Source organism: Emys orbicularis, chromosome 13 (genome assembly GCF_028017835.1).
Source record: "Emys orbicularis isolate rEmyOrb1 chromosome 13, rEmyOrb1.hap1, whole genome shotgun sequence".
Lineage (NCBI taxonomy): Eukaryota > Metazoa > Chordata > Testudines > Emydidae > Emys > Emys orbicularis.
Window position 1 is genome coordinate 23,791,564 of NC_088695.1, and position 26,037 is coordinate 23,817,600.

At 46.1% G+C, this 26,037-nt stretch overlaps 1 protein-coding gene across 1 annotated transcript in view; it reads left to right on the plus strand.

The window, feature by feature from the left end:
* Window positions 1-10,111: 10,111 nt before the first annotated feature.
* The window catches only part of GLP2R (glucagon like peptide 2 receptor), a 121,223-nt gene continuing 105,297 nt past the window's right edge, over window positions 10,112-26,037 (plus strand). The window contains exons 1-2 of the mRNA XM_065416110.1: window positions 10,112-10,216; window positions 22,933-23,026. Coding sequence (XP_065272182.1) covers window positions 10,112-10,216; window positions 22,933-23,026 — 199 coding nt within the window. The remainder of the gene's footprint in view (window positions 10,217-22,932; window positions 23,027-26,037) is intronic.

Sequence of the window (26,037 nt, forward strand, 5' to 3'; positions counted from 1 at the left end):
GGGATTCTTAAGGAGATGAGCCCTCTCCCTGAGATAGAGCAAGGGGAGTGCTCCATAGCCCAGGGGGACAGGAAATCGGCCTGGAACCATACCAACTACAAAGGCAAAAAGTGTGTGTTTGCCTTTGTCATTAATGGAGCCACTGCAGGCTGCCCCAGTACTGCAAAGTGCCTCCATGGAATGCAGTTTGCCATTCCTTCTGCACTGATGCCAATCCTGACCCTTCCCCAGGAAAAGGAAAAGGAAAAGTTGGCTGGGGTACAATCCAAACAAGTGAAGAGATGTGTCACCTCTTACTCTGTGACCTCACAATGCCTTGCTACTGAAGCTGTCTGCAACAAGTCAGCAATGAGCAAGCAGTCTATGTCTATATACTGGCAGCCCTGGTCCAACGCTTTGGGTCCTGGAGCCTGCCTGCAACATCATAGACTTCCACTGTTCTCCACCGGTCTTGGTTAATGCCCGGTAAGGTGACTCCACATTCTTCCTAGCCCCAAATATGCATGTGTTTTCTGAAATGTCCAGTCCTGTTCTGGAACAGTCAGGGGAATTTTAAGATTTGTTGTTCCTTTAAAATGTCAGTATCCAACAGTTTGTTATTTTAACTGGAGTTACCAGACAGTTAAGTTCAAACACAGCACTGGATTAGTTTAGATTAAAAATAAAACAAGTGTATTTAATTGCACAGAGAGATTTTAAGTGAATGCAAATAAAAGGATTAAAGTCAGAAATGGTTACAAGAGAAATAAAGATAAAACACTTTCTAGTAACTAAAACTTAACAAGCTAGTCTGGGTTCAAGGTAAAATCTTCACCACATGTTTCCATCAAGATAGCTGACTGAGCCCCTGGGTCAGGATCTATCCCCCCAAGCCAAAGGGCTGGTACCTTTGTCTTTGTAGTTGATAGATAACTTGGGGTTTCCAGGTCCCTCTCTTTGATAGTCTAATGAAGCTTTGAAATGGATAAAAAGTCTATTTCTAGCTGTGAGGTAGGCAACATGGAATCTGTCTTGAAGGAAGTTTCCTGATGCTTCCTACCAGCTAGAATTGTGTCTGCTAAAATGCAATTTTTTTTAGTTCCTGCCCCCTCTGGTGCAATTTGAATGAACATTAGACATATGATTGTCTGTTTCCTCCATAATAATGTGAGGTTTACCTCCACCCTTTGCGAGTTTGATGGGTCTTTTTATGCAAAATGTAAATACATTCTGATTGTGATTCAAAATACTATAGAAGTAATTCCCAGGTAGAGAAGCCACATTCCTTTCCTGAGGTGGGGCAATTTCTGCTTGGCTGCCAAACCACATCTTAAAAATTATAATTTCAGTTTATATCCATAACTTTGGTCAGTTGCTTGCACCTACATTATGTGGTTATATTAACCAGTGAGTCATGAGCTTCATGGAGACCTTGCATGACACTTACCAGATACATTTCATACATTCAAGAACTGAGGTACACTTGAACTGGTTAAGCCAGCTGCAATTCATTACCAGATATCTGGGTGCCTCTTGCCCTCTGCCTTTTGGCTGTCACACAGTGACTGTCCCTCTGGAGTATCTGAGTAGACTTACAAAGTTTCAGGAAGCAGCAAGCCTGGAAACATCTACTCTCTCCACCATGGAAGATGCAGCAGCAATCTTCTCCTTTCCCAAAAGTGTCATTCTACCTTGACAACTTTTACAGACACTGCTCTCATCTCCTCCTATTTGACATTGCAAGTGCTGCAGGAATCTTCCAATGGGTTCTGCAAAGTCTTGTTTGGAGCAGCTGTTGCTGTGTAAGCCTGTGAGGTGTGGCTGCAGAGAGCAAAGCAGTCACCTTCATATTGAATGGTGGTCTTCGTCGTAAGGGACAGAAAATGAGCTGCAGTGACCAACTGGCTCTGGGTTATGTTGTGGTAGGGTTATGTAATTTTTAAATAACAATACTTGTGTTGTTCAATACACGTCTCAGCATGAAACTGTAGGAAGCAGAAGTGTCACTGGATGACAGCTGAATTTGAGAAGTCTGAGACAGACCATAAGGGTAAGGGTAAAACATGCTCTGAGAGTGAGAATACTGAACTGAAGTTAAAAAGAGACAAATGTGTCCTTTTATTCTCAGTGCATGTGACTCATACAGAAGGCTTGAGGGTAGATCCACAAAACATCAACGGTTAGTTCTGTCTGTTTTTCACAGGCTGAGCTGGTATGCTGCCTGTAGTTAAGTTTGTCGGACACGTTCCATTATAAGCCCTGTTTTCAGTTGCTTATAGCTTTGTCAAACTTTAGCTGTTTGGGCTGAAGTTGCCAGTGCTGGGTGTCTGACTCAGGCAGAATATTTTTGGAAAATTTCAGCAAAAATGGTTAAGCTGTTTATGAGACTGAGTGTAATGGGGTTTGCTAATCACTGCTGAGGCACCTCCTCGTGGCTCATCTCTCTCTCTCTGGAGTCAGGTCACCCTCTCTCTTCATGACTTGGGGTGTTCCCTCTTCATGACTTGGTCCTCCAGCTAGGTCACTATAGTTTTTCCATTGTGGGGGTATCAAAGTTCTACTCAACAAACTGTCTGTCACCTGCTCCACTGCCCAGTCTGTGCCACTTCTCCCTTGGCTGGTAGGGGAACCCGGGCCCGCCCTCTACTCCAGGTTCCAGCCCTGGGACCCTATGACTAACAACTCAATCCCAGATCTTGTCATGGTTTCAATGGCCTCCTTCCTACTTTTCCTTATCTTTTAGACCACCCAGGGTTACTACTGGAGCTTCTCTGCTCCCTGTGGCTACCATCTGTAGTAACCTGCACCCTGGCACTAGCACCTGCTTCAGTGACAATGCTGCAGCACTGAATGTTGCCCTGGGGAGACAGACAGCCAAGGAGAGGGCAGCTTGAGTTGGGGAGGGGGCTTGGAATCTGCCTGAAGGGTATAGTTGGAAGTTGCTGTTAGAGAAGAATTGAGATGCTGAGCTAGGAATGAACTGGCGCTGGAGGTGGAGGTGAGGTGATAAAATAAAAGAAGAACAGAAGAATAAAGGCTGGGGATTGGGAAGTGAGAAGGGTGGAAGAAGGAAAATATGAAAGGTTTCAGGTCAGGAGTAGGAGAAAAAAAACAGACGTGGGTATGTGAGCAGGCACTATTAGAGAAGGGCTGTAGAGGGAAATAAAATCTGCAGGCTTATCAGAGAGAGAGTACCAAGGGGAAAAAACCCTGAAAGGAAATATAATTGGTGAAAAAGTGAAGTGATCAAAAAGCTGTGTGGTGTGAGCAGGGCCGGCTCTAACTTTTTTGCTGCCCCAAGCAGCAAAAAAAAAGCACCGCCCCGCCGAGCCCCGCCCCCGCCGAGCGCCGCGCCGCGCCGCCGGAACCCCCCTGCTGAGCGCAGCGCCGCCGGATCCCGCCCCCCCCCGCCGAGCGCCGCGCCGCCGGAACCCCCCCCCCCGAGCGCCGCGCCGCCGGAGCGCCCCCCCCCGCCGAGCGCCGCGCCGCAGGAGCGCCCCCCCCCGCGGAATGCCACGCTGCGCTGCCCCCCGCCACCCCAAGATTGGCCGCCCCTTACCAGGTGCCGCCCCAAGCATGTGTTTGGTTGCCTGGTGCCTGGAGCCGGCCCTGGGTCTGAGATGAAAACAGTCCCTGAAATAGTAAACAAGAAATCCCCCCACAAAGGGCCTAACGTACATGAACAGAGAGAATGACTGTTGGAACATCTATTGATGGAATACAGTTCAAAGGTGCCTAATGGACAAATGAGGGCCCACTAGGTGAAGAAAACTCACTTGTGGAGTGAAAAGAGAAAAGAGTGAAAAGAGGTACAGCCACAGGAACATCGAATCTAAGGAGCACTTCAAGCTGAAGAGGACAGCAAGAGTGAAGCTGGGCTTAAAGCCAAGGAGAGGAAAAGTTGATTCTTCTCTGAAGTGATACAGTCTATTGTTCAATCATCTCTTTTGTTCTTGATAATAACAATGCAGTTGGTACTAACTGCACAGTGTGTACAAGCTCACAAAGGTTAATGAGTGGGTAACAATAGTTTAGTAGTAGTAAGTCTTTGGTAATGGTCTATATTATTTCTGCTCCTGATACAATTTTTGCGTTTTCCCTGATAAAGTTCTAAAAATTTAAAATGATCCCTTTTGTCTTGCATCTCCTCCCAGTTAGCCTAACCTCGCCGAGCCAGGTCACCACACACCCCTCTCGCAGGTTCTTGCCAGAGTCTGTATTCCCAGGCAGGATCCCAGGGTTTTCTCCACACACACCCCCTGACTTCTACTGGTCTCTTAGCCACTCCCCTCTTTTCTAAGGAGTGATTGCAGGGTTTCTTCCAGCAGCCCTTTCTTTCTCTCACTTTCTGGTTAGATACCAGCCCAGCCTGCTTCATCATCACTTAGTGCTTCTCAGCCCTGACTCTCCTTCAGGTGCAGCCTGTCACAGGGCCAGCTGGCACTTTCCTACTCAGACACCCCATCACACTGAGACATGAGGGAAATATGTTCTGCCCAGGCAGTGAGGGAGAGAAAAAAGCAGCCTGACTGTAATGGAGAGGGGTGAGGAATGGGGGACAGGGCTTTGCTAGGGTTACCATACGTCCGGATTTTCCCAGACATGTCCGGTTTTTTGGGCCTCAAATCCCCGTCCGGGAGGAAATCCCCAAAAGCCGGACATGTCCGGGAAAATAGGGAGGGAGGGCCCGGCGGTGCGGGGCCAGGGCCGGCGGTGCTCGGCCGGGGCCGGGCCGGGGCCGGGCCGGGGCCGGGCCGGCGGTGCTCGGACGGGGCTGGGATGGGGACGGGGACGGGCTGGGGACGGGGATGGCGGTGCTCGGCCGGTGCCGGGCCGGGGACGGGGATGGCGGTGCTGGGCCGGGGCCGGGCCGGGGCCGGGGCCGGGGCCGGGGCCGGCGGTGCTGGGCTGGGGCCGGGCCGGGGCCAGGGCCGGCAGTGCTCGGCCGGGGCCGGCGGTGCTGGGCCGGGGGGTGCTCGGCCGGGGGCCGGGCCAGGGGTGCTCGGCCGGGGGCCAGCGCCCCAGGGCCCGAGCCGAGCTGGGCGGGAGACGCCGGGGCCAGAGCCTCTTGGCCTGGGCCGGCCGGCCGCCAGAGGAAGCCGCTCGGCCAGGGGGGCCGGACTGGGCCACGCCACACCCCGCCCCAGCCCCAGCCCCAGCTTACCTGCTGCCTCCCTGTTTCAGGCTTCCCGCGAACATTTGATTCGCGGGAAGGAGGGGAGGGGACGGAGCGTTCAGGGGAGGGGGCGTTCAGGGGAGGGGGCAGAGTTGCGGCGGGGACTTTGGGGAAGGGGCGGAGTTGGGGCGGGGCCGGGGCCCCGTGGAGTGTCCTCCTTTTTTAAAACTAAAATATGGTAACCCTAGGCTTTGCAGGAACCAGAGGGTACCAGAGAGAGAGGTGGGAAAGATCAAAGGTACAGGAGCCAGCGGGGGAGGGAGAGGAGGAGGGGGAGGGGAGTGGATTGGAGCAGCGGGAGGGAGGGAGTTAAGGGGGAAAGCATATAGGAACAGCGGGTGAGGGAGTCATGGGTATATAGAGTCATAGGATACATCTACACTGCAGCTGGGAGTGTGCTTCCCAGTGGAAGTGCCCAGCCACTAGCTCTGTGTGAGCTAGCAGGCTAAAAGTAGCAGTGCAGCTGGGAGTGGCCCAGGCAGTGACTTGGGCTAGCCACCGAGTATGTACCCAGAAGGTCTGCGCAGGTTTGTACTCAGGCAGCTAACTTGAGCTGCCGCCCCTGCTACCCGCCTACACTGCTATTTTGAGCACACTAGCTCAAGCAGAACTGTCACATATCTTTTTACTTGTGCTGGGAAGCACGCTCCGAGCTACAGCGCAAACATAGCAAAGGTGCCAATTAGGGAGAGTGGGCAGGAGGGGGGGCGGTTTGAAGAGAGAACACAGGGGACTCAGAAGAAATTCAGCCAAGCCCTCTGATCCAAGTTTACATTCAGAAAACAGGGAGATGTGAGGGGGGTAGGTGAAAAGAAGGGGCCAAAACCCAGGGAAGGGATAGCAGTAATATAGAGAAGTTCCCACTCTACCTGTGGTACTTATGTGGTCCCATCACCATGGTATCTGAGTGCCTCACATCACAGCCCCTCAGTGAGGTAGAGCAGTGCTGTTATCCCCATTGTACAGATGGGGCACTGAGGGACACACTAGGGTGACCAGATGTCCTGATTTTATAGGGATCGTCCCAATATTTATGGTTTTGTCTTATATAAGCGCCAGTTACCCTCCACCCCCTGTCCCAATTTTTCATACTTGCTGTCTGGTCACCCTAGGACACACAGACTAAAGGCCAGATTTTCAAAGGCACCTAGTGGGAAAATGTAGTCCCTGAGCCGATGCATATATGATGTGTAACTCTGGGTAAGATGGCTCAGATATTTAAATATGAAGTGTATAGTTATTGACCACACATGTTATCACGTGTTCACTGTGATGCTAATATCTATGAGTGGAGGCACTAATGGCAATAGTTTTACTTGATTAACATCTAGAAGATTTGACCCTCCAACTTTCTTTCAAGAGGAAGAGCTGCCCAGAGCTCCTGTGCTGTTTATTTTCCTTTTCTGCCCGCAGTGGCCCTCAGATATCTCAGAAGTCTCATTTTTTCCCCACAACTTTAAAACGTGGAATTTTCTTGGTGTTTGGTTTTAAATATTCTCCTGTGAAAACTGCAACTCAAGCACTGTAGTGTTGTGTTTAAGACCCTTCTGGAAAGTAACTAGCCTCTAAACAGAAGGCAGTGTTGCCAACTCTCATGATTTTGTCATGAGTCTCATGATAATTATTGTTTTCCTTAAAGCCCCAGCTCCTGGAGTCAAGTGGATATGTGATGATATCAGCCTTCATTATTAAAGAGAAATAAAGTTTCTAGCCCTTGTGGTTGTGGAGAAAGCTTCAAAATGTGACCCCAGTGCACTGTAAAGGCTCAAAAAGCAGAATGTAAATAAAAAGAACATCAAATCTATTATTTTTATATAATCTCATTATTTTTAAAGCCAAACTCATGATTTCTGGTGAGCCTGATTCATGATTTTTGAACATTTGGGGTTGGCAATACTATGAAAGTGACTTGACAGTGTCAGTTTCACTCCTGTTTAAAGTCAGTTTCTAGTCTATTATTTGTAGTGGGGTAACCCCCCTAGAGCTCCAGGCAGGTGCAGTATAAACTCATGGGGGCCTTGCCCTAGTAGGGTGTTTCCAAAAGTTGACTGATCTATTCCAAGCTTGGTGAACTGCAAAAAAGTGATAGACAGTAATCTAGATTTTTCTACAATTGTTTCAATTGTTGTATTCAAGAATTAGTAACAAAATAAGAATACACATTAAAATTTTAAACCTAACCAGTGTCCCTTCAGTGGATTGACACAAGATGTCAGAACATGTTACTATTAGAGCTGAGTGGGTCTAATATTTATTACATTTTCTTTCTTTATATAGGAATTAGAAATTATTATCTGAGAGGAGCACTGTATCTAAGTTATTATCTGGAAAAAAAACCCAGAGTTTTCAGGTGCCCAAGTAGCCTCTGGAATCACAGTTAAAGTTGCCTCCCAAAATCTGAAATGGTGCCCCTTAAACATAGCCATGGGAGAAGGGGACAAGAGCTAGGAAAGAGTGTAGATAGGAGGAGAGGGGAAGAAAGACAGGAGCTGAGATAGGATGGACAAGATCCGAGAGGGATGGAAGGATGGGGGCAGAAAAGTCTGTGACTACTACAGCACACTCCCTTAGAGAACCTAAAATTGAACAGAGGAGTCCCGAGTCTCATCACTCCTCTGTTGTCAGCAAAGAACTGTGAAACTCCCTGGAAAAGTGTGTGACTCATCCCCTGTCTAGTGGCTGCTCCACATAGAGAACAACATCCTACTACAGCTACAGATACAATGGTCAGGGAGGCAAGTCCACTTCCCCATCTCCACTGAAGTGACACCCCAACTTTCAACTCACCAAGAGGTGAGACAAAGACAGGAAACCCTCCGTGGGGTAAGAGATTGTCCCTGAGGAGGGAAATGGTTTCCTCATATGCACATGGCGTAGGAGAGGGGACAGACACACAGACAAAGATTGCCAGGACTCAGGAGTGTGGGGGGTGGGGATTGGGGAAGAATGGGTAACCATGGCCAAGGAATTACTGCTTGAGTAAGACTCACTCTGCAGGGGGCCAGGCCCATCCTGACCACCAAGGAGGTGCTCACTCACTACCCCAGCAGGAGGGAAACCCCAGTGGACAGCCCTGGGGGCTGATATACTAGGGAATGAGGGATCACTGCTCACCTCAGTCCCTAGGAGAATCAGGTCCCAGCTTCAGACTCACAAGTTCTGAGGCAAGCGAGTCCATATGAGAACTTCCCATCTCTGCTCCGAGCATCCCTGTACATTGTGGTGTAAAGGACAGAGAGGGTAACATGGCAGATATGAAGGTTCTCTTTAATAAGTGAAAACAGTGTATCTGGATCTGTCATTAGCATGGTATGCCTGTATCGTACTCTGGGGTGGGGATTTCACCTCTGGGTCTGACAGGGTAGCAGCACTTGCTCAGCTAGCAAAAGAAGGAGTAACCCACTCTAACAGTCACCTGACAGTTTGCACTTAAGGTCTGTAAGGCCAACCCCCAACAGCTGTGATTGGCTGTTGGGAAGGGGGAATTTCCCTCCTAAATTCCCACCAATGCCACCCCTTTCTTTGTTGGGCTGGGATGGAGAGAGGAGATCGGCTAACTGGCCAACAGACTCTCTTTGGGAGAAAAGGAATGGAGACAGCAGGGATACCGGTGACTGAAGGGGAAGGTTGTCACTCCAGAACTAAGAGAGGAGATTGGATGGGGGGGTCACCAGGATGACTCTGGGCCAGTCAGCTAGCTCCAGGGGCAGGATGGCAGTGACGGGTACTGGGGACTTTCCCTTTGTGTACGAGAGAGGAGACACATGGTATGTCTACACTGCAAAGAAAGGTGTGATCTCAGCTACAACAGCTAACTCAGGTTGGAATAGCAATGAAGACACAGCTCTTAACTTGGTTTAGCAGGTTGAGTTCCCCCTATAGGTGCTGTATGTTCTCTGCATCATTCAGGGCTAGGCCCTGACTCTAGGCACAGCCCTGAGCAGGAGATGGCGACATGCTGTGCTAGCCAGGAGGAGCACCAAGCTAAGTGCTGGAACTAGGAATGCGGGGGGGGGGGGGTACCGCCTCACCTCCGACTTGAAGTGATTTCCATTATAAACAGGGTTTACAGTTTGGTTCAATGGTTCTCAGCCCCCCACTATAAAAATAGCTCCAGCATCCCTGGCACCAAGAGACTCGGGCCTCAGAGGCAGCTGTCAGGGTCACAATGCCTCCCTCGGGGTAGTAATTTATTGCCCGCCTGTCCCAGTAGGAAATTACTAACCCAGCTCCTTGATCTGACTCAGCTACACTGACCAGTAAGTTGCAGAGGGGAGCCAAAGCTCCATCTATTTCCTGCTCTCCCCCACCCTCCATGCCCACCTGCTCAGTGGGGCTATACGAAAGACATCCCAAGACTCATAATAAAATTGCAAGAGGTGGCAACACATGGTCCATGTCACCATCCTGCCCTCGGTGTGCAGATTGGGTGATGTGTGCGCCATGAGGATCAAAATAAACCTGGCGTAGCTGCCTCCAGTGCACCATCTAATCTGTGTCCTGGATCGCCAGAGATTCTGTGCAAAGCTTTTTATTTGTATTTACCTAGGGTTTGTATTTTAACAGCATAGGAGGTTTTTGAATGTATAAGGGTTTGGATTCTGCTCCCACTAAAGTCAAATGGCAAAACTCCCATCAAGTTCTATGGGAACAGGATCAGCTCTTAATGTTTAATACTTTTGCTAATTCTCATTGGCTGACAAACAACAGAAAGCAGACATGCTTGTGAAGTTTAGAGTAAATTCCCTTTGCCTTTACACAGAGAAACGAAAGGAAGTCAGAGTCTCAAAACTGTTTCAACAGATTTGTTGGCTTGATTAAATTCAGATCCAGGAAATAGTCACATTTGTGAAATTGTCTGTAATTTTAAAAGTGAGGGCATTAAACGTTTCACAGAACAGGGTGGGGAATTGGCTCTATCGTACAGCGCATAACTCTTCAACCAAGTCTGTCACTATGGGTATCTCCACATATTCTGGTCTCTGCTCCAACATGTGGTTCTATTCCAGAACATCTCTTGGATCTGTTTCTATTGTTATGACAGTGTTTGTGGTAAAACAGGTAAGAAAAAATTTAATTATCAATGATTGATTTTAAAACCTAGACAGTCCTTTCACCTTGCATTTTAATGTTCATAAATTGTGTGATATATTTATAAATGGTACTTGTTTAGCAATTTGTTAAGCATTTCAAAATGCAAAAAGCATGGTATTGATTTATAAGCCCTAGCATGTTATTTCCCAATTTACTGCTCTTATCCAGGTCATATATTAATGTTTTCCTATTTTAATGCTGGTTTTTATATATTGAATACATTGTTTTTGAATTTCCTTTATAAAGGCTGTTTTAATATTAACATACATTGTGTTAACTACCAAACCTGAATATCAATTTTAAAACCGTAGTCTGTTTACAAAAGGCAGAAAAAATACGGATGGTATTTACATTAAGTTCTTTTGCATCTCTGCAATACACTACATTTTCTTCTAAATACAGTGAAAGATTTTAATAAAATCTCATCTTAATTTTTACCATAGATTATTGACATATGTAGAATATAGAAGAGTTTGAAAGATTTCTTGTCAAAGGGTTGCCATAAAATTCACTTCAAGGACATTTTCATTTTTTTTTTTAAAATGCTATATCTGTAGTGAGCTGGGCAGATTTTTTTTTAACAGTTTAATAAAGTATAATGGTAAATTTCATTCTGTTCTGACTGAGATTAAAACACAGATTTAAGATTACTATGAGTAAAAAGAAAGTTAAATTTTCTCCTATCTGAATATAACTGACAGATTTACCACTGCCGAAGGGAGCATATCTCGTTGAATATGTTTCATGGAGTTTTGTTTTACTTTTGCTTCTAAAATTTGTATGAATGAATAATACGAAGTCAATAAATATCACTAAGGCTTTGAATTTTTGAGAGAAAAAATCATATTGCGCTTAGACAATTCTAACCACAGAAATGATTTCACACAGATTCACTTAAAACGGAATCATCACTGTACTTTCTAAGACATATCAAATCATGAGGACATATGGGGTGAAATCCTGGGCCCGTTGAAGTCAAAGGTAAAACTCATTAACTTCAATGGGGCCAGGATTTCATCCCTGGTATATTTTCCATCCATATTCTCAGTAATAACATCAGCTTTGATTCATTTATAATACTGTAATAAGCTTGAAACATGACTTGGTGAGGAAGGGGCAATTGTAATTTATCACATCCATGTCCCCCGATAGACAGGTAGATTAAGGGAATGGTTACAAATATTAGTAAATATTTAAATTTTGAGATCTTTTTCGGAGCATATATAGTACATTTTTGTTGTCCACAGCCTGTGATAGTTCAGTCTGACTGGCCAACAATTTCTCAGCATATTCCAAATAAAGAATATTCCAGCATGAAGTAGCATATTCCAAATAAATTGTATTACTTGATTTCACCTTCATTTTAACAAGATTCACAGGGCAAAATTTTGACCCCTCTGAGGTCAGTGGCAAAACTCCCATTGACTTCAAGGGGGCCAGGCTTTCACACATAGATTTTAATGTCAGAAGAGATCATTATGATCTGACCTCCTGCATAACATGGGATGGAAAATCTACCCAGTGATTCCCACATCAATGCTATAATTTCTGGTTGAGCTAGACCATATCTTTTAGAAAGAGACATCCAGTCTTGATGTAAAGATTCCAAGTGATGAAGAATACACCAGGTCCCAATTAATTGGTTCAAAAGGTTAATTATGCTCACTGTTAAAAATCTGTGCCCTATCGCTAGCCTGAATTTATCTTCAGCTTCCAGACACAGGATCTTGTTCTGGTTTTGTCTATTAGATTAAAGAGCCCGCTACTAGCAGAAAAGTTCTCCCCATGTCGGTACTTACTGACTGTGATCAAGTCACTCTCACTTTTGTAACAGATACGACAACCTCCTGAAATATCCTGGACAAACCTTATTGAATTAAGTTAAACCCTACTGAATTAGGTTTAAGTATTTTAGGAGTTTGTTGTTTGAAAAATGCAAATGTTTATGCATTATTGTGGGATCGTCTGGAACTTCTTTAGGAGGAAGACAGAATTAATGCAATCTCTGAGAAGTATTGTGAGCTTCAAAAGATGATGTTGTATAATGTAGCAGACATGACTGATCTTTTTGGACAATATGTGTGAAGTGGAATTCCTAGGAAGTACAGTACTTGGGAGAAGGGGATTGCAAACTCAGACCTACAGACTCAGTCTTGGAAGTTTCACCCAGAGGAGGGGACCTTTTGTCTGCTCATCCCATTACATGAGGACAGTTCAAAGACACACTGTATAACGGGATAACTGAGTTACTAACGAGAGATCTTTTTCTCTTTAAAAATACATGTGCTTGCATAGAAAGATCTGTGTGGTGGTTTAACTGTGACAATTACACTGTGTACCATCTCTGAAGAAAAAAGTAAAGCAGGCCGGCTTAGGCAGCCTGACATTGCTGGGGAGGTCACTGTATAGACAGTGAGCTGTGCAGTCTGGAAGTACCCTGATCTGGAGGCAGTGAGATGGGGGTCTCCGCCCAAAAGAGAAGATGGCTGTGGAGCCGGGAGTTTTGAGTTGGTGCGCTTGCTGGACCATAGAAGGGGAATGTAGGTGCAGTTGCTCTGAACTGTGACAACCCTTTTTTGGATAAGCTTTCTCAGTCTCTCACTATAAGGTGGGTTTTCCAGACCTCAAATCTTTCTTGTAGCTCTTTTCTCAATCATTTCCAATTTGTCAATATTATTTATGCAAAATAATGGTCCAGTAATGGTCTCACTAATGCCATATACAGCAATAATACTACCTCCCTACTTGATATTCCCCTGCTTATACATCCACGAATTTCCTTAGCCCTCTTAACCAGAGCATTGCACTGGGAACTTGTGTTCAGTTGGTTTACACCCTGACACCTAAATCCTTTTCTGAGTCATTGCTGTCCCAGAGGTGTAACCTGGCTCCTGGGAGTATGACCTTGCAGTGGGTCCTATTAAAATGAATATTGTTCAAATGAGCCCAGCTTTCACATTGCTCTTTGTAGCTGACTTGTGCTTATCATTATAGACCCTCCACCACAAGTTGTGTCATCTGCAAACTTCACCACTAATGATTTTATGTTTTCTTCCAAATCACTGATAAAGATATTGGATAGCATTAGGTCAAGCGCAGATCCCTAGGGAACTCAACTAAAAAACCCCTCATTGGATGATGGCCCCAGATTTACAATTTCCTTTTGAGATCTATAGCTTAGGAGGCTGTTTAATATATTTAGTATATGCTGCACTGATTTTGTATCGTGCTGCTCTTTTAATCAGAATGTCATGCAGCACTAAGTCATATGTCTCACAGAAGTTTATGATGTCAACAGTTACCAGCTACTGCTGTTTCAATTTCTCTATATATGAAAGCTTTCAACTGAAGCAGAAAATGTGATGAATCTGTGTCCTTGCACCTTTAAGAGTCCTGCCCCTCCTGTGGAGGGTGCTATCCAGAACCCCTTTCTCAGCATGTGCAGCTACAGCTGGGACTAAGAGAGGATCCAGGTAGCAGTTCTGAGAGCTTTCCCTGTATTTCCTTGGTCATTTACCCCTGTTTGTTTATTGTAAACCAAACTTGTGTCTATTAAATGGAGCCGCTTTTTCTACGAATGCGTCATCTCCATTTCCTTGCCTCTTAAGATGAAGTTCACTGACCAATTGATGTCCCAAGAATCTCTCCTGGTCGCCTGCATTTTGGGGCCCACATCAGGGAAAAGCCAAGATGTTTTTTGTCCTGGAAACAAGCATTCCTTTCTCATGGCTCTTATAAATATTCTCTCCTTATCTTGCAAGTCCATCATGTGAAGAATAATTAGTCTTTCCACTCCAGGGGATTTAAAGCATGGGTGGCTCACACTCATGAGCTTGAAGCTGGCCTGGGAGCAGTGCTGGGGAAAACAAGGAGCTGGGGAAACAGTCCTCTCTGAGCTATTTCAGACTTTATGCTCCCAGAAAAGAAAGCTCAAATCTCCTCTCTCCAGCACTGAAAGCTATTCATGCTGGCAAGCTTTTAGCACCAGACAGACAAAGCTGGAGCACTGGTCAAAGCATTATTTGCTCAGCACTGCACCTCCACTTTCCTTTTAGACCCACTCTCAAAACCTTCAAGCAGTCTCCAGTCCTGGGTCATTAAAAATCTTATTTGCATACACTAATTTTGGGGGATTAGGAAATTCACACAAAAAACCTTCCTTAATTGAGAGTTATGGTTGCTGAGGGGTATTTCTGAAAAAGAAACACTAAAAAGCAAGGATATATTAAGGCAACATTCACACCCAGGACAAAACCAGTTTCTAAGCATTAACTCACTGCCATTATGACACCACCAACCCATTAAAACCCTTTCTGACACCAGGGCTGGCTCTAGGATTTTTGCCGCCCAAAGCAAAAACAATTTTGGCCGCCCCCCCCCCCGTTTTTTAATTACCCCACCCCCGGCCCCGCCTCAACTCCGCCCCTTCCCCAAATCCCCAGCCCTGCCTCCTCCCCCCAGGCTCTCAAGCCTAGGAGGGAGGGGGAGAAGCGGCGCCCGCGCCGCGGCCAGTCGGAGTCTCCCCCTCCCTCCCAGGCTCTCAAGCCTGGGAGGGAGGGGGAGGAGCGGCGCGCGAATCAGCTGTTTCGCGCGCCGCGGCTGCTCGGGATCTCTCCCTCCCTCCCAGGTTTGAGAGCCTGGGAGGGAGGGGGAGACTCCGAGTGGCCGCAGCGCGGGCGCCGCTTCTCCCCCTCCCTCCCAGGCTCTCAAGCCTGGGAGGGAGGGGGAGCAGCGGCGCGCGAAACGGCTGTTTCATGCCGCGGCCGCTCGGGATCTCCCCCTCCCTCCCAGGTTTGAGAGCCTGGGAGGGAGGGCGAGTAGCGGCGCGTGAGCGGCAGCAGCAGCGGAGGTGAGCTAGGGCGGCCGGGGCACATTTTTAGGGGCGGCATTACTCATAGACTCATAGACTTTAAGGTCAGAAGGGACCAATATGGTCATCTAGTCTGACCTCCCGCATGATGCAGGCCACAAAAGCTGACCCACCCACAACAGAATCTTCCAGCCTGCGAGCCCTGCCCTATGCTGCGGAGGAAGGCGAAAAAACCTCCAGGGCCTCTGCCAATCTACCCTGGAGGAAAATTCCTTCCCGACCCCAAATATGGCGATCAGCAGTACCCCGAGCATACAGGCAAGATTCTACAGCCGGATCCTCATTTTACCCGCGATGGCACGTTAATGCCTAATTGACTAAAATCACGTTATCCCTTCAAACCATTCCCTCCATAAACTTATCAAGCCTAATCTTGAAGCCAGAAAGGTCTTTCGCCCCCACCGTTTCCCTCGGAAGGCTGTTCCAAAATTTCACCCCTCTGACGGTTAGAAACCTTCTTCTAATTTCAAGCCTAAACTTCCCCATGGCCAGTTTATATCCATTCGTTCTCGTGTCCACATTACTACTGAGCTGAAATAATTCCTCTCCCTCCCTGGTATTAATCCCTTTGATATATTTAAAGAGAGCAATCATATCCCCCCTCAGCCTTCTCTTGGTTAGGCTAAACAAACCGAGCTCCTCGAGTCTCCTTTCATAGGAAAGGTTTTCCATTCCTCGGATCATCCTAGTGGCCCTTCTCTGTACCCGTTCCAGTTTGAGTTCATCCTTTTTAAACATAGGAGACCAGAACTGCACACAGTACTCCAAATGAGGTCTCACCAGCGCCTTGTATAACGGAAGCAGCACCTCCCTGTCCCTACTAGAAATACCTCGCCTAACGCATCCCAAGATCGCATTAGCTTTTTTCACAGCCACGTCACATTGCCGACTCATAGTCATCCTGCGATCAACCAGGACTCCGAGGTCCTTCTCCTCCTCCGTCACTTCCAACCTATGCGTCCCTAACTTATAACTAAAATTCTTGTTAGTCATCCCTAAATGCATCACCTTACACTTCTCACTATTAAATCTCATCCTATTATTGTTACTCCAATTTACAAGGTCATCCAAGTCTCCCTGCAGAATATCCCTATCCTTCTCCGAATTGGCAATACCTCCCAACTTTGTGTCATCCGCAAACTTTATCAGCCCACTCCTACATTCGGTTCCGAGGTCAGTAACGAATAGATTGAATAAAATCGGACCCAAAACCGAACCTTGAGGAACCCCACTGGTGACCTCCGTCCAACCCGACAGTTCACCTTTCAGTACTACCCGCTGCAGTCTCCCCTTTAACCAGTTTTTTATCCACCTCTGGAATTTAATATCGATCCCCATCTTTTCCAATTTAACCAATAATTCCTCGTGCGGGACAGTATCAAACGCTTTACTAAAATCGAGGTAAATTAGATCCACCGCATTTCCTTTATCTAGAAGGTCTGTTACTTTCTCAAAGAAGGAGATCAAGTTGGTTTGGCACGATCTGCCTTTCGTAAACCCATGTTGTAATTTGTCCCAATTGCCATTCACCTCAAGGTCCTTAACTACTTTTTCCTTCAAATTTTTTTCCAAGACCTTGCATACTACAGAAGTTAAACTAACAGGTCTGTAGTTACCCGGGTCACTTTTTTTCCCCTTCTTAAAAATAGGAACCACATTAGCTATTTTCCAGTCCATCGGTACCACCCCCGAGTTTACAGATTTATTAAAAATTATCGCCAAGGGGCTTGCAATTTCTCGCGCCAGCTCCTTCAGTATTCTAGGATGGAGATCATCCGGTCCGCCCGATTTAGTCCCATTTAGCTGGTCAAGTTTGGCTTCCACCTCTGATACTGTAATGTCAATCGCCCCTCCTTTATTCCCCTCTGTCCCGCTCCCTCTATTCCTAAACCCTTCATTAGCCTTATTAAATACTGACGCAAAATATTCATTTAGATATTGTGCCATGCCTAGATTATCCTTAATCTCCACTCCATTTACATGCTTCAGCGGTCCCACTTCCTCTTTCTTTGTTTTCTTCCTATTTATATGGCTATAAAACCTCTTACTATTGGATTTAATTCCCCTCGCGAGGTCCAACTCTACACGGCTTTTGGCCTTTCTCACCGCATCCCTACATGCTCTGACCTCAATAAGGTAGGTTTCCTTACCGATCTGCCCCCTCTTCCATTCTATGTACGCTTTCTGTTTTTTCTTAATCGCCCCTTTGAGACGCCCGCTCATCCAGCTAGGTCTAATTCTCCTGCCTACTAACCGTTTCCCCTTTCTCGGGATACAGGCCTCGGACAGCTCGTGCAACTTCAGCTTGAAATAATCCCAGGCCTCATCTGCCTTTAGCTCTCTAAGTATGTTAGCCCAATCCATTTCCCTAAGTAGTTGCCTTAATTTATAAAAGTTGCCCTTTTTGAAATCGTAAACCTTAGTCACAGTTTTATTTCTGTTAATCCTTCCATTTAGTTTAAACCGAATTAGCTCATGGTCACTCGAGCCAAGGTTGTCCCCTACTATCATTTCCTCAACTAGGTCCTCACTACTCACCAGCACCAAATCTAAAATGGCATCCCCCCTCGTCGGTTCAGCTACTACTTGCTGAAGGAATTCATCTGCTAGCACGTCTAGGAACATCTGAGCCCTATTATTGTTACTAGCATTTGTTCCCCAATCTATGTCTGGGAAGTTAAAGTCCCCCATGATCACACAGCTCTTATTAGTTTTTACTTCCTTAAAAACATTAAATAGTTCTCTGTCCGCATCCAGGCTAGATCCCGGCGGTCTATAGCACACCCCAAGCAGTATCTCAGGGGAGGCTCTAGTAGTTCTTTTACCCAGTGTAATCATTGCCCAGACAGACTCTGTCTTATCCATTCCATCACTTATTATTTCTTTACATTTTAGTTCATTATTCACATACAGTGCCACACCCCCACCTTTACCTTTTTTCCGGTCATTCCTAAACAGCACATACCCTTCGATACCTGTACTCCAGTCATGACTACAGTTCCACCATGTTTCGGTTATTCCTACGATATCAGGTTTCATTTCTTGGACCAGGAGCTCCAGTTCCTCCATTCTGGCATTCTGGCGCCGGCCATGCCACCCCTAAAAATGTGCCGCCCCAAGCACCAGCTTGTTTTGCTGGTGCCTAGAGCCGGCCCTGTCTGACACACTCCTTTCCATTCAACAATGCTATTACCCTCAGCACACACTGAAGAACTGAAAATCACATGGAAACTGCACTTCACAGGATGCTGACAGTTTGCCTGGACCAGCCTAGCTCACAGTGAAGGCCTACCCTAGGAGAGCATGGAGGCAGTGGGCCACTCCCTGCCCAGCATGCCCCAGAGGGTACTAGAAATGCCTGAACAGGTTGACTGCTCCCAGGAGGAGCTCCCCAGCTTTGAGTCCAAGTATTGCAGCTTGCAACAGAGAACCAAGCTCTCCACAAGCAAGAGAACAGGTTTATGATGAAAACATGGCACCATGGGCCCAACTGGCACAGCACACCACAGATAACCACGTGCTACGAGAGCAGGTGGCCTGGCTGCCAGATGAGAACCCTGCACTATGAGCATGCACTGCAGCCATGTACCTGGACCCGAGGCCTTCAGGCTCCCGCCCAGAACATTCACAAAATGCCTAACTGTTATCAGGTATCTTGCAGGCATCTCTGCAGAGGTGGGTTTGAAGGAGGATAGTTTTGTGGATTTTTACAGGTAGTTCCTTCCAGGAATAAGGGCATTGGAAAAGCAGTTGTAGCCTTGTTACCTTTGCTCCCCCCATTTGTTGGATCCACCCGTCATCTTAAACTCTCCACCTGTTTTTGTATATGTAACTTTAGCGCCCTTGTGGCCAAGATGGAGTCTGCTATGCAGGCAGCTCTGGCTAAGAAAAGGTGTGCGCAGGAAAGGAACACAGCAGGGAAAGTCCCTTCCACACCAGGGGCACCTGTTCCAAAACCCCCAAGGTGTACACACACACTGGAGAGTACAATGAATATAGGAAAGGGAAATATCTATTCACAGGGGGATGAATGGAGAAAAACAATAGGGGAGAAGATGAGGAAGAGCAGTAAAACAGGGTTCCATTCAACACAAGGCCCCACAGGCCCAATGGTACCACAGTCTGAAAGAGCAGACACCCAGCAATGTATCTGCACTCAGCGTTCAGGAGTCCTGGGCAGAGTTCCAGTCCAGTGGTGAGTCTTGGGTGCTCCTGGTTGTCTTCAGTGCCAGTAACCTTTCCCCAGCAAATTCCTCCAGTGCCCTCTTCTGCTGCTCTCTGCAAAGACACAGTGAGACAACCTCCCCACTTAACTGCTAACAGACTCTCTCCTTATTCCCAATGCAAAGTCACAAGCTCCAGTACTCACGGCCCCATACAGCTCTGGGCAGCAGTGATACTGGGTCCAGCTCCGGTTTGTCCTTCTTAAGCGATTCCTCCCTGGCACAGTGCTCCTCTTGGCTCCTGTCCTGGGGTGTCCCCAATCGGTCGCCCTGTCCCTCCTGGACTTTGGGCAGGTTCTCGGCTGCTTCACTCTATGAGGGCCTGCTTGCTGCAGCCCTTCTGTCTGGAGCCCCAGACACAGCCACCCCATTGCTCCCCCTCTCTCCACGCTACCCCCAAACAGTACTTCCTCTGCCTGGAATAATCAGCATTTCCTCCCTCAGGACAAAGATTTAAAGGGGCCATGCTTTCTAAACCCCAAAAGGGTTACATATAGATACACACAGTCCCGAGGGTGAAATGCCTGCAAGCTTCATGATGGCTATTTAAAAACATCTGAATAGAGGCTCAAACTAAATGTATACCCCCAAATAAAAAAAGTGAAAGGACCAAAAAAAAAAATATGACACAAGGACTAATCACCAGAGTAAAAGACATAATTAGCGGCAAAAAGGAATCCTTTAAAAATTGGATGTCAAATCCAACTGAGGAAAATAGAAAGGAGCGTAAACTCTGGCAAGTCAAGTGTCAAAGTACAATAAAGAAGTTCAAGTAAGAATTTGAAGAGCAAGTAGCTAAGGACAAAAACTAACAGCAAAAAAATGTAAGTACATCAGATGTAGGCCACTGATTGCTCAAGGTGCTAAAGAAGCCCTAATGGAAGACAAGGCCATTGTGGAGAAGCTAAATGAATTCTTTGCATCAGTCTTCACTGCAGAGGATATGAGGGAGATCCCCATCCTGAACCATTCTTTTTAGGTGACAAATCTGAGGATCTGTCCCAGATTGAGGTGTCAGTAGAGGAGGTTTTGGAACAAATTGATAAATTCAACAGTAATAAATCACCTGGGCCAGATGGTATTCACCCAAGAGTTCTGAAGGAATTTAGATATGAAAATGAAGAACTACTAACTGTGGTTTGTAATGTATCATTTAAATCAGCTTCTATGTAAGATGACTGGAGGATAGCTAATGTAATAGCTAACTTTGAAAAAGGCTCCAGAGGCAATCCTGGCAGCCTAACTTCAGATTGGTTCAAAACTATAGTAAAGAACTGAATTAACATACACCTCTACCTCGATATAATGCTGTCCTCGGGAGCCAAAAAATCTTACCGCATTATAGGTGAAACCACGTTATATCGAACTTGCTTTGATCCACCGGAGTGCGCAGCCCCCCCCCTCCCCGAGCACTGCTTTACCGCGTTATATCCGAATTCGTGTTATATCGGGTGGCGTTATATCGAGGTAGAGGTGTACATAAATTAACATGATATTTTTGGGAAGAGTCCACACTGCTTCTGTAAAGGGAAATCATGCCAAACCAATCTAATAGAATTCTCTGAGGGGGTCCACAATCATGTGGACAAGGGTGATCCAGTGAATATAGAAAGCCTTTGACAAGGTCCCACACCAAAGGCTCTTAAGCAAAGTAAATAGTCCTGGGATAAGAGGGAAGGTCCTCTCATGGATCAGTACGTGGCTGAAAGATAGGAAACAAAGGGGTAGAAATAAATGGTCCATTTTCACAATGAAAAGAGGTAAATAGCAGGGTCTTCCAAGGGTCTGTACTGGGACCAGTGCTGTTCAACATATTCAGAAATGATCTGGAAAAAGGGGTAAACAGTGAGATGGCAAAGTTTGCAGATGATACAAAATTACTCAAGATAGTTAACTCTTTGCAGTCTGCTTTGGACTTACAAAGGGATCTCAGAAAACTAGGTGACTGGGCAACAAAATGGCAGATGAAATTCAATGGGATAAGTGTAAAGTAATGCACCCTGGGGAAAAAATAATCCCAACTACTTATACAAAATCATGGGGTCTAAATTAGCTGTCACAATTCAAGAAAGAAATATTGGAGTCATTGTGGAGAGTTCTCTGAAAACAGGCATTCACTGTGCAGCAGCAGTGAAAAAACCTAACGTTAGGAACTATTAGGAAAGGGATAGATAATAAGACATCCACACCTTGAATAGTGCATACAGTTCTGGTCTCCCCATCTGAAAAAAGATATCAGAGTTAGAAAAGGTGGAAAAAAGGGCAACAAAAAGTATTAGGGGTATGGAACATCTTCCATATGAGGAAATATTAAAAAGACTGAGACTGTTCATCTTAGAAGAGAGATAATTAAGGGGAGATATGATAGAGGTCTATAAAAGCATGAATGGTGTGGATACAGTGAATAAGGAGTTGTTTATGCCTTCATATAACACAAGAACCAGGGGTCACCAATTAAATTAATAGGCAGTAGGTTTTCAACAAATAAAAAGAAGTATTTCTCCACACAATGCACAGCCGACCTATGGAACCCATCTCCAGGGGATGTTGTGAAGGCCAAAAGTATAACTAACTGGGTTCAAAAAAGAATGAGATAAGTTAATGGAGGATAGGTCCGTCAATGTCTATTAGCCAAGATGGTCAGGGATGCAACACTATCATCTGGGTGTTCCTAAACCTCCGCCTGCCAGAAATTGAGAATGGATGACAGGGGATGGATCTCTTGATAATTGCCCTGTTCGGTTCATTCCCTCTGAAACATCTGGCATCTGCCAATGTTGGCAGACAGGATATTGGGCTCAGTGGACTATTGTTCTGACCCAGTATGCCCATTATGTTATGTTATGTTATGTTATGTTATGTTATGTTATGTTATGTTATGTCCTGTGTTATACAGGAGGTCAGACTAGATGATCACAATGCTCCCTTCTGGCCTTGAAATCTATGAAAATGGAGATGAGTCTTTGCTAGTTTTTCAATTGCCTCACTTGAAACAGGGATAGTGAGGGGTTGCCTGGGAGGTCTGCTGAAACAAGAATTAGTGTCTGGAGTCTGGGAGGGATATGTTGGGAGAGGATTTACCTCTTTAAAGGTGATGTTAACAAAATGGTATTACTTATTTATTTCTTCACAATTATATTAAACTGCAATGAAAGAGCTCTCAGCCAATGCTCTGGGCATTCTTGACAATCCGTAAAATACGCTAATAAACAAACAGCCCCATGAATTATTTCCAGTCATACCAATCAAATAATCCAATGAAAACATAAATATTCAACAAAGTTTAATCAACCTCTGCATATAATCAAATTCTTAACTGCTTGAAAATGTTCCAGGATTTATGAGTCATAGCACACAACTTCTACAGAGGCTATATATTCAGTGTCCAGTTGGAAGTTTGACAAAAATGTGTGGCATGGGGGAGAACATAACAGTGTGACAGTGTATTTCTTGGCCACAGAAAAAGTGACAACTCTTGAATTTTGTATATTACTTATTTCAACTGTTAAAGTAGCAGAAAACTATCCCACCTAGAAAAATACAAAGTTCAAACTCAGTTTCTTCATTTACAATATTTTCTGTATGTACAGGTCTTAGGCTCTCTGCTGGTGAAAACGACGACGAAGTGGCTTAACTATAAAAATGATTGCTTGAAAACTTTACAAGAATCTGCAGTAGAAACTGGTAAGAAACCTGACTAAAAATGGGGTAACACTTCAAAATAACCATATTAAATGTGTAAATAGAAATTTATTGAACAATATTGCAGAGGTATATTTTTATTCATAGATTTCAAGATTTAAGGCCAGAAAGGCCTACTATAAATAGACAAACAGAGGAATGCCATCAAGTTATGTTTAAGACCTTTCGCTTAGCCAAAAAAATAAGTGAAATCAGCTTGAAACTCCGCAAATTGTTCACAACCCCAGACAAATGCTGGACAACTGTGGAGCAAGATGAATTTCCAGCAATTGGGATTTATAAATGACCCTAATTAAGGAAAGCAGTTAGAACCCACTGAACTAACAAGGTTTGCCACCTGTCACTGATCACTCTGTATTGCATCCCTTCACCTCCATCCTTCTGTTTCTTGTCTATGCAAGTCCTGAGCCTGATCCCATTTAATTCAGTAGGAGATTTTCCACCGAATACAATGGGTAGAGATTCAGGTCTTTGGGGCTGAGAATGTCTCTTTGTACAAAGTCCTAGCACAGTGGGGTCTCTCCACACTACTAGTAATAATAAACTAAGGAGGCTGACCATATTTCCCAAAGGGAAAATGGGACATTGTGTGGGGCTAACCCGTGTCCTCTCCCACCAACCCCCGCACATGGGGCTGGCCCGAGTCACTCGCCTGAGGGCCCTCCCCCTTATGTGGGGCTGGCCTGAGCCACTGGCCCGAGCACTCCCCTTCCCCCCCAACATGTGAGGTTGGCGTCACTGCTCGCTCGAGCCCTGCCTGCCCCCCCATGCATAGCTGGCATCACCGCTCACCCCATGGAAACTGATGGAAACCTGGCCCACTGAAGTGAATGACAAAACTTCTATTTACTTCAGCGGGGCCAGGATTTCACCCAGTATGTTTATGTTTATGTAGCCGTGTAAGATTTATGACATACCTGGTTCAATTATCTTGCTTTGTTTTAAGAGATTGTCTACACACGGGGTTTCAAACTGGATCAAATGACATTAATCTAGTTTGAAAACAATTTGCATATGTAACCCTTCTGCCAGTTGGAGTTGGCAGCAACAACGGCCGGGTTCAATATCTAGTGTTCCTTTTCAACAATACAACACAAAACCGGCTTGAGCCCCCACCCAGTAACCTGGGACAATTACATACCACCCCCGGTCACCTCCAAGAGGCAATACTCCCCCTCTTGCAAGCACACAGGAGAGAGAAAAGGTGAGAAGTAACCCAGCATTCCTTTGGGAAAACGCCACAAAGCAGGATTCATAAACATAAAACCAAGAGCAAAAGACCCACCTGAGAGTATGTTGGGCAGTGTTCTTTTACTTCAGGTTCTTAAGTCCAGCAACCAAAAGTTCTTTAATGTACCCTTCCCTTCTTCTGTCCGCCACAACCCGTTCATAACTATCGTCCTTGATCAGTGAAGACCCACAGTTTAGAGGTGCATCTGGGTGAGCTCACCTCCCACTCTAGTGGGGAATGGGGGCACCTTGCTTGTTCTGCTGTCCAGGCGCTTGTTTTGGCATCAGCCGGCCTGTCAGCCGCTAGCCGCTCTGCCCTGCCGGCCACTCACCACTCCACCAGCTGTTCCACTAGCTACCCTGCTCGCTGCTCCATTCTGCCTGCCAGCCACTCGCCAGTCCATTCTGCCAGCCACTTCGCTCTGAACCCTTTGGAATGTCTCAAGGTCTCACCACTTAACACGGCTCTCAGTGATTTCAGCTGTTAGTGGTGGAGCCTCACTACTAGTGTGGACTGGGCAGTCTCGTGCATCAGAGACACCGTCCCAAAGCAGGCCAAATGCTTAGACCTGGTTATCAGTGATTTCAGCTCTGTGGTGTGTAACAAGACTCCCAGTTGAGTCTTAATCAGCTCTGTTATTACACTGTGGAGAGATGCCGGGTCAAATGGTGCCTCGGATCCTTAGGCAGGGCCCACACCACCAGGTACAAGTACCTGCCCCACCCTCTCTTGACTCCACTGGGTTTTGGCACCCACATCACCTGCCTAGCAAGTACAGTTTAGTTGAGCATGAGTCCCTCCATCAGAGTATGCCTTGCACAGTTCTGCCGCTCTTGATTCTCACAACAAGGATAATAACCCTTTAGTACCCCGCCCCAATAACAAAGTGACTTGTGACTTGAGCTCATTCAGACTCTGCTTACATTGCATACATACAATGCAACTTATCACTGCACACTAACTCTGCATTTGTCTGGAATGCTGGAGTCCTCTTGCAAAGTGGATTAGGTTTGCTTCAAATTGAAATTGTTCATTTTTTTTGTTTGTGTGCATGTGATTGCTGTGCTCCACTTTTTTCATGTTTCCAATGGCTATCCCACAGTGCTTTGCAGTTTGACTGTTACTGACCTGTCCATTGTGTGCCCTCCCTCCACGGGGGTCCTTTTCAGGATAACACTTCTCCCTATAAAAAGTGGCACAGAGTCAGATATTGCCTGTTTGCCCCTCAATCCCAGTGTATCATTATTCTGGTGATGCAACCACAATAGCACTCCAGAAGCCCCATAACATGCCTCGCACAGCTGCTTGGAGCGGTGCTGAGGCACTGCATCTCACTGCCATCTGGGGAGATGCATTGGTTCAGGAACCTCTTGTGGGAAGGCACAGGAATAGGACCTTTTTACGGACATTGTAAAGCAGATGTCCACAAAGGGTCACAACCAGGACACCTGCCAGTGCCAGATAAAGAACAAGCATCTCAGGAGAAAGCATGCTGAAATGAGGGATGAAAGGAGACAATCTGGCAGGGGACGTGTGACCTGTCCATTTTTGAAGAACTGTATAGCATTCTACACAATTACAGTACAACCTGTCCCAGGCATTACTCTGAACCTGCTGCCTGCACCTCCCCCTACCAAGCATGACCAGCTCGACCCATGGGAGGATGAGCAGAAGGATGCTGGATAGGAGCTGCCCCTGACAGCTAGGATCTCTTTGTGGGTCAGGATAGCCAGCTGGAAAGCCAGTCCCAGTCTTGCTCTGC